A 14,352-nucleotide genomic window follows, 5' to 3' on the forward strand; every position below is an offset into this window, starting at 1 on the left:
ATATTACATAATTTAGTACCTAATTGTACATGTTATAAATATTTTATAACACTCAAAGGTCAAATGAAATTATTTTAATGCGAAAGGTCTAATTTCGTGGTCGCTTTGCCCCCAACAAGTTCCACCTATAACTGACAAGGAATTAATAAGATATATAATAATAGTTAATGTCAACTATGTACTAAAACACTCCAAGGGTAATTGTGACGTATCATATATGTATAAGATATATTATTCTGGAAACTATTGTAACAATATATGAGTAAATGTTAGATTGATTAGAAAAGTTTTAAAAAACTAAACCTTAATGGTACGTGAATAATAACTATGAAAACATACTCTTTTTGTAAATAAGCCACGTCCGCCTACACTATTATTTCAAACATTATCGTCAGTCGCAGTGAGTATTAAAACCCTGACAGACAAAGAGATAGTAATGTAGTATCATTACATTATTTCTATTCAATTTAAGTGGGAACCCAGTTTGATCGAACAACCATACTCTGATTTGTTTTTGAATTATTTGTAGGTTTTCGATTGAATAAAAACGTCTGTTCGAAAGTAAAAAACGCAATGTCAATCTGATATTATTTATGAAAAAAAAAGATGATAAAATGTTATTTTGAGGGAAAAAATTCGTTTTATTTATTTCTTACGGAGTAAATATTACACAATGCAGGTAGCGCAGACTTTTGAAAAGTTCACATCTATAAGGCACATTTATTACGCATGAATACAACGTAGTTAGTCGTAATATTACCAACGCATAGTCAATTTTACATATAATATTATTATAATGGTTTTTAAACTTTATGTAAATTCTCGTTAAAATTCAATTTATTTTTAAATCCTATTAGAAAATATTTCATCGTTTTTATTAATAATGCGCTCAGTGCACTTCTCTGAGCCACCACTAGCCCATACTATTATTTTTTTTATAGATGGAATTATAAAAAAATAAAAATAAAATAAAAAAAAATGTAAAAGTGTGTAATTATAGTCTAACTATTATCTTTTGACGAAGTATCTCCAATAGGAGATCTCTTCTTTCTGTTATTCTTGCGTTATTTATTATTATATCAATTAAGCTTATTGTTCAAATTTGTAACAGATTTCTAAATATAGAATTATGTAAAAAAAAAAAAAATACGTGGAATTTTAAAAATTTATATTTAATGCTTATAAATTTTTTACTCTCTTAAGGGAATTGCAAGCTATGATTTTCTTTCTCTTTCTATCACAAGCGCAGTATAGGAATTTAGACGTTTTATATTTCTAACGTACCGGTCGATCTATTGATGCGATAAAGGTTTTGAAAACTGATTTAAATTTGTTGTTAAGTCTTCTTTAGATCGACTTTTTAATTTTTTTAATTTTGTCTCCCAATGTTTCACAAAATAGGATTAAACAAGTTGGAAACATATGAATAAACAAAATTAATTTTTAGGTATGTCAAGTACAACATTCAAAAAATATGAGAAAGTCGATCTAAAGAAGACTACAACGAATTTAAATCAGTTTTCAAAATCCTCATCGATCGATTGATACATTAGAAATAGAAAACGTCTAAACCCCTATACAGCGCGTGTAATAGAAAGAGAAAGAAAATCATGGCTTGCAATCCCTTTAATCGAAACTGTATACAAATATTTTCTTTTTTATCAAGCAAATATAACAATTCAATATTTAAACAAGAACAATGGACGATTAGTTTCTATACTTCAGCGTATTATACAAAATAAATTAACAACAAATACTGACTACGGAAGTAATGCACTCACTATCAACGGGATCTGCAAATAACGACGCCTTCCGGTCTCTGTACCGTTTCCAAGCGTTCGACCGGACCGTTCCTTTGGTTCCCGTATTGACGGCATCGAAGCTCACGCTTCTATAGATTGCTTGCCGCCAATGGTCATTCCGGGCCGCCCGGGTTTGATCGTCGAAACTTTTCGCTTGGCCTAGTTGCTCGTTCAACGAGTACATTTTGTGCGTAATGTCTTTCCCTGTAGCGTACACAAACAGAGAGAAAAATATAATTTCTGGAAAATAAACGAAAGGACTGAAAATGTCAAAAATTTCTACAAAAAATATCTACAAAGGCACGGTAAGCAATATTGATACGAATCATCAATCATATTGTGTTGAACATGAGATATCAATGCTCAATGAATGGCTGCGGAAAATTGTACGAGGTAAAATAAAACTAGTTTTAACCGAGGAATAACTTAGAAAACATGAAATTCGTACAGCGATAATAGTAAATACACGTGGATACACGTTCGCGTACCATTATTTGTTTTAAACATAATATATTATAATTAAGAACAGTGTCGATATATATATTTATACAACACTTAATTGCATTATTGTTTTTTAGAGGCATCATAAGAAGCACTCTATCATTACCAAGTATATACATGAATATATTTAAAATTGTTCCGACCGAGTCCCACTGTTGAAACATTTCCATTCAGTTAAATTATAAATATTTTATTATTTATAACACAATCTAGATTATTTTACGTTAAGAAATAAATAACAATAAATAAACTTTGCATAATATTTCACTAGCTATAAGGAATATATATATATATATCCACTTAAAATTCCAAATGAAAAGTTTTGATAACTGTTGTGTTCGTGAAATTCTGTTAGTCCAACTAATCAATAAATAATACGTTCGTTCTTTGTATTATAAGAATCAAACAGGCGGATATTACTTTGTATAATTATAAAGTTTTTACAAGGAAACTACAAACTATTTCATGACCATAAGCCACTATTAAAAGGAAATGATTCTTAGCAATATTGTTAATGAATACTTACAATTTAAAAACTACGCTGTAATACATATTATATTTTAAATTAAAACAATATTTGTTAGAACGTAAAATAAAATTAAAAATTAGTAAAATTCTACAAATTATAAAAATAAAAAATAAAATATAAAAATTTCAAAATTATATTTATTAATTTTCATCATTACCTACTATTCATGTAATATTTATCTACAATAAATAAAAAAATATCTATATACATTAAATTTCGAGTACCTACTTAGGTATAACTTAAGAATTATTATAATTTATAAAATAATTTTACAAATTTTCTTCTTGTAAAGAATGTATTAGTCTCCCATAGGGTTTCTAGAAAATATTTCACATTATATAGAAATTTATAATTTCATTGTTAAAATTTAACCGACAAATCATTCTTCAAAATATAAATTATATTATATGTTAACAACTTATTGGTATCTTATTTTTTTGTATAACTTTGATTTTTTGTGTTTAATTGTTCTTATTTTTATACATTTTAGAATTTTATCAGCATTAATTTTACCCTATTTTCCCTAAAAAGTAACAACAGTAGAAAATATAAATTGGATCACGTCAACTACGACATATTTATTTTTGAATCACTGTATTTTTAACTTACCAATTAAACTGGTAATAACAGCATGCAACTGTGTTCTGTGTTTAAATATTCGATTGAGTTTTGATTGTTGCCAACACAAATAAACACAATCTTCAGCGGCAGTTATGGTCACCTAAAAATTATTCATACAACAAATTGTATAATTTAAGTGCAACAAGTTATGGATCACATTATACAACATTACTTGAAACATGGTCTCTCCGTGTATTAAATTTGAAGCCATCCATTCAGGTGAATCGATAAACTGATACGAATTGATATTGTGCAATTGTGTACCATCGCAAGTGACACTACACCTAAAAGTATAAAAAAAACTCATAAATATCAAGCATATAGTATGGAAAGACTAGTGCCGTAACAGGTTAGTAACAAGTTAGTAACAAGCCCAACTGCAAGTATTATGTGTAACGCTGGAGAACTCCCACTTGAATTTAGAAGGATTAAAGAAACACTAAAATTTGTAACTAAATTCTCAAATAACAAAACTCAAGTCCCAACCAGAAGACCTCTGAATATACATAACAGTCCAAACATACCTCGCACTATCGACGACATGTATAAGGCCATAGCAGATATAATGAAATTCAAACCAACTTTGTTTAACAAAATTATCTTCCCGTCTTCCCCTCCGTGGATGTGGAATATTAAGCTCAATACCCAACTACTCGAACTCAACAAAAAAATCTCCTCAACCTCAACTATAAGAAATAACTTTTCAGAAATAATTGAAGAAAAATACCCTCACCACATAAAAATCTTTACGGACGCCTCAAAATCCCCCAATGGAACCGGATTCGCATTCATAGAAAATAACAAAACTTCAATGTTCAAATCTCCTCATGAAACGAGCATTTTTTCCGCTGAAAGTCAAGCCATCCAAAATGCAATCTCACACGCGACGACCTTAGTGTCCGAAGAAATACTTATAATCAGTGACTCTCTTAGTGCACTCCTAGCCCTCAAAAATCCTTACCCCAAAAATGAAATAATTCAATCCATCCAAGAAAAGTTATCAAACTCAACAAAAAAAAACGAATTTCTATGGGTTCCCTCCCACACTGGCATAAGTGGCAACGAACTAGCTGACAAGGCAGCCAACGAAGCAATAGCATCACCCAGCTCGGTATTAATAAACAAAATAACATTTCAAGACGCACTCATAAAAATAAATAATCTAACTAAAAGTCACTGGCAAGACTCGTGGGAGAAGATTTCAAACACAAATAAACTAAAAGAAATTAAAACATCAATCGACCCATGGAAAACTCCCCCATCCTCATCCAGGCACGAAGAAGTAGTTATCACAAGAACTCGGATTGGACACTCCCGCCTAACACACCTGCACCTCATAACAAAAGAAGACAGCCCGACCTGCGAACTCTGTGACAAAGCGCTGACAATCAAACACATCACACTAGAATGCCCCAAGTTCACCAACTCCAGACAAATTCTCGGAAACCCATCAACAATGCAACAAGCACTTGGCGAAAATAACTCCAAAAACATATACAATTTTTTCAAAAACATAGGCTTAGCAAAATTAATTTAGAAAAATAATTGTACATACATATTATATTCTACAAACTCCCTCTATTGTTAAACATAATGTGTCCCCATAGGTTTAAGATCAATATTTTATTACTACTATTTTGTAATTATTACAGGCTAATAACCTCAGGAGTTGAAGCCTTATTTAAATAAAAAAAAAAAAAAAAAAAAAACTAGTGCCGTAAAAAGTATTCATTCGATTTCGTATCAAAGTTTATTTTATTTTTTAAACATGGTTGTACGGGCAATATACTTATATTACTGACGCGCAATTTTTGTAGGTCCCAATTAGCTCGATATCCATAAATATAATTCACTTTATACAAACTGTAACAGCTGTTAAGTGCAAAATACTTACGAAGTACCAATGTAATTTTAAATGAACAACAATTGAGTCATAAAAGTTTATATATTTTAATTAAGAAAAATAAACGTTTAACAGTTAGAAGATAAAAAGTAACAATACTGTTGTAAAAAAAAAAAGAATAAAAACGTTTCCAAACAAACTGTTATTTAATGAATAATATATAGATATAGATATGTTTTAAAAATGTTTTATTTATTTATTTATTTACTTTTAGAAATCAAATTACAGTTGTACAGTACTGGTGAGTGAAGAGCATTCAAAAAATAGAAAAAAAATTATTGTGAACAAATATACGAGTACATGGTCTTTTTACAATTAAAATAACTTATTTATTTATTTATTGTTACTGAGTTTCACGAGTTTTAAAATAATAAGGATTAAATAGTTATCCCAAATAATCAAATATGCTCAATATTATACACATATTTTTCTTTTAATATTTGAAACACCATATGCGTTTATACATTTCTAAACTACTTACATAATTTTGTTGAAATTTGGTACAGAGATAGATTACACTTTGGAAAAGAACTAAATTTTTTCGCAAAAAAAGGATAGAGAAGTATCGGTTCACCTGATAAAACTCAAACGAGCCGTTGTTGTTTTTTTGTTGCTATAAAAACCGAAAAAACGGAAAGGAACTTTACTGTCACACACCTTAGAGTGCACCCAAAAAATTATGAACATGTCTATTTTACTGTAGATTATTTCACAGGAGACAAATCATTGACAATCATACGATCACGAAATAATACTGCACTGGTAATCGCCATATCATCAAGAATTGTAGCATCTCTTCTAGATGGCGATCGAACAGCGCATTCAGTACTAAAACTGCCATTGAATGTAGAAATCACTGAGTTACCAACATGCAATATCACCAAAAATTCAAGAATCGATAAAGTACCAACTATAAACTTGTATACTCATTATATGAGATGAATGTAATATTAAGCACAAAAAGCATTGGAGACATAATGTACTATTGATTATAAATACTATAGTATAGTAGTATAATAATGATTGTACCAACACTAAAATCAAAAGTTCTTCGGTGTTGCACTCAATTTCTTATATGTTAATTTTCAACAATTTCTACCAGTTATGGTACCTACTAATGAACTCAATGCATGTCTCAATTAATCGGTTATATGGCAACGTGTACATAAATTGAACTTGAAGACTAATATTCGTGTACAACTATAAAATGATACATCTTCTGATCATTTCGCAAAACAATTATTGGACATTGGGAATGGGAAAATGGAAATCAATGAATCAACACATTAAATAATATTGCCAACAAATTTCTGTAAGATTACAGCGATCACCGTCGTGACGTATTAATTGACAAATTTTTTTCAAACATGACATAAAATTACAGAAATCATCAGTGCACGGGCCATATTAGCAGCCATAAATAACGATGTCAATACAATCAATTTCGGCATTCAAAACAGAATTTCAGGCAACACAACAATCCAAAAGTTCAGCGATACTGTAAAGAATTAGGACAAAGTTATCCAATTTAATTCTTAAATGCACATGATTTACCAGGCATGCCACTGCACGTTCTAATATTGAAAATTGGTATGTCTATCATTATTCTACGAAACATCAATTCACCATGATTCTGGAATAATACTAGGCTTTCGGTAAAAAATTGAATGAACAATATTATTGAATTTACAATTTTAAATGGAAAATGTAAAGGTGAATATGAACTGTTGCCACGCATCTCGATGATTTCAACAGATATGCCTTCAAATTCAAATGTTTGCAGTTTCATGTGCAACTCGCTTTTGGGATGACCATCAACGATAATAATTCAAAATAAATTTAATATTGTTATAACGATATAATTATTTCTTTAAATTTAGTAAACGGCATAGAAAGACATGTTTATATACACATAGACTTCAAATAGTATATTGTAATAATCTATTAAAAACGATGTCCTTAAAAAGACTTTTCCATACCAAGCCAAGTAATTTAGCTAGTAATTATATTTAATGTATTAAATAAATTTGAAAATATATTGTAATATTAACTAATAAAAGTAATAATTATAATAGTAGTAATGGTGCATAATATTATACTTATTTTTTACAGTAGGTACATGTAAAATTATGAGAAATAAGCTGGAAAATACAAGTTTTATGAATTATTTCAAATCTAAATGATTTACTTTAAACACCTTAACAAAAGTAATATAGGTCTTTGTTTTTTTAACTTAACCTTTATGATTCATCTATAAATATACTGTTATGCTTACGTACAAAAACGTGCAATATTTTTTGAACTTAGTCTTAAGAAAAGTTATTTCAATGTTTGTAAATTTATGCATAATATTATTAAATTATACATTATAACGCTATTTACTCATAATAATATGCTAATTTATCGTTAGTGAATGTTCTTATTTTCATTGAATAATGTTTATTATTATAAATCAATATTATTGCTGCATTAGAGCCCAATGGGGATCACATTGTATTAAATTTCATTATTATATATTTATGAAATCAAACAATGTCTATTAGCGTAAGTGATTTTACAACAAATATTTTTTCTAGCAAAATATATTTCTTTAATTTTTATGAATTTATATTAACTCTTTACCTATCCATCTAAAAAATATGTATGTTAATGAAGTTCTTTAAATATTTAATTTTATAATATAATTATAAAATTTTTAAATATTCATAATAAACATATTAAATATAATCAATTTTAAATTGTTTTTAAATAAATTATCAACAAATATTGTACAGTGGAACCTCATTAAGTCAAAAACTAAATAATTTAAAATAAATGATTTTTTGCGAAAGCCTGGAGTAGGTACTCGAAAAAAAAAATCATAGATAACACGAACATTTCGTGTTCCGATTATAGACGAAAAATGACGGATATTTTTTATAATAATTATTATCAGTATAATCGATCCAATAACTAAACTTAATCGCGTTTATTGTGTTTATTATCATATTTTTCATTTGGTTTATTGTTAACTACATTCGATATTGTCAGTTGCAATCGATCTGTTACATGTATACGGTGTAGAGAAAAATGCCTCATAATTTAAAAACATTGACTTGTGGAGAAAATCAAAAAGACCTTGAAACAGTGATAATTGAAAGGAAGGAAAAGGATATCACGGAAAAATTTAGAATAACAGTAAGCACATTCCCAAAATGTTATTTTATTTCGCGAAACGGTGTAGTCCATTCAAATTATACCGTATCGAATAATTTGTTCATACCGAATTGTCAAGCTGTAAATGTATAAATTTTTACCGCTAGTTAAAACTGGAAATGTATATCGTATGATTAAAGATTATCGTGTATTTCCAGCCTGAAAACACATAAAAACTACCAAATGAATCGGTTGGCAATAACCATAACGTACGTATTTATTTAAATTGTTTTCTATTTTTGGCTTTAAAATTAAATGAAAAATTTATTTTTTCACGCGTTTCGGGAATATAAAGGAAAGACAATTTAATTATTGTTTTCTATGAAAATTTGGTGGAGGGGAAATAATTGAAGCCGGAAAACACCTTTTTCAATACAATCGCGGCTCACCTGCCCCTGAGCAGAATGGACAGCCGTTCGTCGCATGCCGTCGCCTCTTCGATCGCGTAATGCTCGCCGGGCATCATCTTCACGATAACCGCTTCCCGGGTGAGCTCCCGGAAATGTTTCTGGCTGACTTTCAGTGGCTTAAACACCCGCAGGTACAGCTCCATGAGTTCGACCGACAGCGCGGGCGGCAAAAACTTCTTGCACAATTTTATCGTGTGCACGCAGTTGATCAGGGCTAGTGACCCGTACCAGAGTAGCGCGTCTAGCGCGCAAACGTCCGTGGACGCCCAAAGACCAGAAAGCAGGAACCCGAGACACAGTAAAGCCCTGCACACGCAAACTATGTATTAGTGATGTTTAATAATCTATGTTATATAAGTTATATAAGTTATATTATGTTATACAGTGTTATATAAGCCCACAGTAACGACCTGAACTGTGCACTTACACGGAAAACGTTTTATTAATCATTTTAATTTTGGCTTATAATTACATATTGTTTAGGATGGTCGAAAAAAAAACACAAGAATAGTTTAACAAAGGCAAATACAACAATAGTATTAGAAAAATAATAAATATCAGCACCATGTTTAGCTAATAAGTAGTTACATAGACTGTGGACAAAATTATAGAGCATAGGATTTAATATATTAAATATTAGAATTGTTAATTGAAAAAATATGGTAAGACTAGAAGTAAATAAGTTGTTATTTGAGTATTTTTTTGAAAATACCCAAAAAATAAAATAGTGTCATATATTATTTGTCGATGTTTTAAAATACGTTTATTTGTCGAATTCACTTTTTCACTTCGATAATTTTTTTATTATTCTTCCATCATCAGTTTTAAACTAGAAAATCCAAACCTGAACTAATTGATATACCTTTTTTGTTAATTTTTTAAAATCATATGTTTTAATTATCTACTTCAACTCTATAACTATTATAATCTTGATATGTCTCTCAGTTTCGGTTTTATTTAAAATAGAAATATTATAAACGGAATAGTATTTATTTATTTTAATTTATCATATTAATGTTAACATTATTTGTTAATTTAAAAACTTATTAATACTATTGAAACCTAAAAAACTTTAAATATAATTTATTTACTATAGTGTAAAAATTAAATGTGTTAGAAATTTGGTCTTATTAAAATATGAGTATTAGAGTATCATTATAAATGTATGGTCTTGGAAAATATTTAAACATTTGGAAACAATTGTTTTATCTATAATTATAATCTTATTAATACAATGTATTTCACTATTTTACTTTTCTAAGTAATTACCTATACCATGTTTACTGATCATTATTAATTTAATATTCGTAAAGGTAAAATTTCAGCAACTGAAGGTATTCATTGGGTTCAATAAATATATTCACGAGTAAATAAAGTGGAACATTGTGTACTTCCGTGTAACAAACACTGGAAATATTTCTTTTATCGTCAAGCGACGCTGTTCAAAAATATTGTGGAAGTTACCTGAAGTGATAAATGTACACTATAATATTTTTATGAGCTCTTATAAAGGTTATGAAGTTTATAAATAAAATAAAAACGTTACACATATATTTGAAGGAAAATTTCAAAGTAGCTACATTTTTGTAAATTGTTAGTTAAATGAGATAGGCTTCATTCTCAATTTAATCAGCATAAGTTTTTATTTTTATTACACACCAAAACTTTATTTTTAAAAACTTTATATTGATCTTGTTACTAGCGTTGATTGTATTATGTATATTGTAATTTTTCGACTAAATGTCTTGCAGTTATACGCATACATCGTAAAAGTAAATACGTATTAAATTATGAAACTTATAATAAAATTCAAAAATATTCAATATTTTAAAACGATTTTTAAAAATATGTAATTTTGTTTTTAATATTTTTACACATTCATTTGAGTACATTCTTCGGTAACACTCGTCCCGTAGAATAGAACATTTTTATCAAAAGTCCTTTTTAAGTTTGGAACTAAATTTTTATTAAATATTGAAGACATATAAAGTCTTTTGAAAATTTTGAAAACTGTATATGTAATTTCAGCTTGATTAAATATTGAAAAACTATTTTGAATACATTAAAATTGAGTGGAAAGAACAAATGTTATAGAGTTGTGTGATAAAATTACATTCATAATTAGTATCAATTAGGTTTTTAACTTACAAGTGAAACTATCCTTTCATAATCGTGATAGCAAGTAATAATGTACTGTAATGCATGTAATATAAATTTCAAGTAAGAAAACCTTGGTAGTATTAATATAATAAATTATTAACGTTATTTTTATTATTGATTAATTATTTTTAAGATGTAATAGTAGCGTAGATGTAGTGGCAATAGCTAAAATCGAAAATAAATATACACACAATAGGATGGCTGTGTTTCTACGAATAAATTGTTAAATAATAATAATATAAATGTGATTTATGTGTAACATGCCAGTATGACAGTATAATAATAACGTTAAGTATAGAGTGTAAGACGTAAAATATAACATATTTCGTAAGCGTACACACGGGTTACTTAGTGAATATTTTTATCCTATGACCTTGGGTCGGGTTTTAGTTCTCATTTTTTTACAAGTAAATCTGATCTAGATTTATTATTTGTTGAACTCAGTCTTAACGAGATAACATTTCAGGGTAAATAACGTTTTATGAAAACCTTCTCAGAAATCCAAGTAGCTTATGTGAATGGCTGCCTTGTAAAATTATTAATGTCGGTAGATTGAAAACTTTTAGGACGTCACGTGTTTCAACCGTAAAATCGCTATAGAAATTTCAAGTGATAAGAAAATGGTAAAAATCATTTCGATATGCACTCGTCGAGTAGTATTTACCAATGCGATTATTGGCGTGGTGTAAATTAGCGTAGTATTGTATCACACGTGAAAAACCCTCTTCCAATCGTAACTCTGTCGACATGTTATTTATGCGGAAGTACATAATCGAGAAAATATTGCAATATTATGGACCAGTGTTTCCGAAAGGAGAGTCAAGTTTGAAAAACCGTTTAAACCGACGAGAATACTCGAGCAACCGAATCACTTGGTGTCCCCCATACAGCTATTCCACCGTGCACGTGCGAGTGTAAAAAAAAAAAAAATTAATAAACGATTACCTCAAGGACAACACGCTGAGCTTGTAGCTCCTTGGGACGATGAAGGCGGTGAGGAAACATATGTTGGACAACTGGAACAGGCTGTGCTGGGCGGGTATCCACTGGCAGTTGGACTTCTGGAACGGCGCTACCGGCCTACCGGCGGTGGTGCCGTTGAGCGGGAAGAACAGTGCCGTCTCGGTGGCGTTGTCGTACGCGTAATAGTAGTAATAATCGTTGGCCGTCGGCCGGTGGTCCGGCGTGGTGACCGTGCCGTTCTGCATCGCAGCCGTCGCCGACACCGCACCAGTTGTTGTTGCGCCTGTGCAATTTCCGGCACTAACGCGGTTGCTGCAGCCGGCGGTCGTGGCGCCCGCGGTGCTGTCGATCGCGTCTCGCAGAGCGGCGGTCGTCGGTGAGGGCAGTGGTACGTACGCGCTGCTGGCTGCCGACTCGACGGTGATGGTGTTATGATGCCCCATCACCGATCGCCGTCCAGACTACCCGCCTCACCAATAGGTCACCGAAATCTCGGCGCAGTTGTCGCTGCTATCGTAGTGTTGCTACGGGCAATGCAACGGCCGCAAGACTGTTCATCGTTATAGTTTTGGATTTTCAGCCGACGCACACGGCACTCCGGTCCACCATGTCGACGTCGTCGCCGAGAGTCCTACAACCCAACGTAAACGAATAATCAAACATGTTATGTGTTTTTTTTTTTTTTTTTCATTAAAATAAAAAATTTACAATCTGTAACATATTTACATTAAGCGAATAAGACATTATGTTGTGAAAAATATTCACACGTGACGATTAGTACGAGGAAGGACAATGACAGGACCTTCATGCGGTATTATGGTTGAGGATTTAATGCACCCACGTCTTCTTAACCGACGGGGAGGATTTTCTGGCTGGTTTGTTCTCCCTTGTATGGTCCCATGAATAAATGGGTTGGTGAATAAATATGCTTATTACGAATCCATTAATCAACTACAAGTACTAGTTAAATGGATTTTTTTTTTTTTTCATTAACTTTCTTTGAACATGGAAACAGGTTGAAAACCGCACCATGATAAAAAAAAAAAATCATATGTTCAAATAGTTAAAGCATTTAAAAATATATTTACAACAGTAATAGATGTAAAATCGATAAAAAATTATAAATAAAATGACCATATATTTACAGTAATTATTTTGTTCAAACCAACTCGAATTAAAATTATTAAGATTGTTTAATGAATTTTTTGCACTTAATTTTTAAGTTAAAATGGTAAACAAATCTAAATAGAATTGATCAAAGATTAAATTATAAAACGTGATCCATAAATATAAATCAATATTATAAGTCATTATTAAATATCAATATTAAATCTACCAACGTTGATAATTTAATTATTCTACTATTTTTGTTGATAAATTTAATACTTTTTACTTGTAAAATAAAAAACCATATATAAATTATAATTGTATTTCATAATAATATACAATAATATTGATCTTAAAACCATTTTCAAAGAAATTAATTTAAATACGTTACATTGTGTAGCAAGTGTATTTACATCATATTAAACTTAACAAAGAAACTTTGTACTGAAAACAATTTTAAAATAACAATAATTATCATGCTACGATTCTAATTATTATTATTATTTTCAAGAAATAAAATACATTATCATCAAATACTTGTATATTTTAATAATGAATCAGCAACGAAGCATTATCCAAGTAACATTCGCAATATACATACAATCAAGAATTATAATTGACAATGTGTCAAATCTAATTTAAATTCATAATATTTGTAATGTACTACGCTATAATAATATTAAATAAAAATTGAAAAATATACAATAACATTTTTTTATTGATAATAAAACAATTTTGCATTTAACAGAAAATTATATGAATTGGGTGCCTATACTATATATACTATATTATATATACTATATAAACTATTATAAACATGTACAGCGGAAAAATGTAAGTTTAAATAACGACTATTATATAAAACGTAAATTTAACCTAGAAAATTTTAAGTACAAGAAATTCTTTAATAAAATCAAATATTAAATAACTCCATTTAGTTAATTAAAATAAGTCGTTGATACATACTTAATTTAGTACTTTTAATTTTAAATTTCAAAAAGCTTTACATTATTAATCTAATCATTTTAAGAAATCAAATAAATTGAATTAAATATTTTTATATATCAAATGATGGGACAATAGTGAATAAAATTATAAGTAATAAATTACATGCCTATGTTAAATTACTCGTAATAGATCAGGGGCGTAATTACGGGGGGG

The 14,352-nt window shown here is 29.5% G+C and overlaps 1 protein-coding gene across 1 annotated transcript in view; it reads right to left on the minus strand.

Moving 5' to 3' along the window:
- LOC112693926 (blood vessel epicardial substance-like) overlaps positions 1–14,352 on the minus strand; it is a 38,216-nt gene that overhangs the window by 4,438 nt on the left and 19,426 nt on the right. The window contains exons 2-6 of the mRNA XM_025569198.1: positions 12,067–12,715; positions 8,941–9,267; positions 3,626–3,737; positions 3,442–3,553; positions 1,782–2,006 (exon numbers count right to left, since the gene is read on the minus strand). Of these exons, the coding sequence (XP_025424983.1) occupies positions 1,782–2,006; positions 3,442–3,553; positions 3,626–3,737; positions 8,941–9,267; positions 12,067–12,527 (1,237 nt within the window). The 5' untranslated portion in view covers positions 12,528–12,715. The remainder of the gene's footprint in view (positions 1–1,781; positions 2,007–3,441; positions 3,554–3,625; positions 3,738–8,940; positions 9,268–12,066; positions 12,716–14,352) is intronic.

This window comes from Sipha flava, unplaced genomic scaffold (assembly GCF_003268045.1).
Source record: "Sipha flava isolate LNK unplaced genomic scaffold, YSA_version1 120_pilon_pilon, whole genome shotgun sequence".
NCBI lineage: Eukaryota > Metazoa > Arthropoda > Insecta > Hemiptera > Aphididae > Sipha > Sipha flava.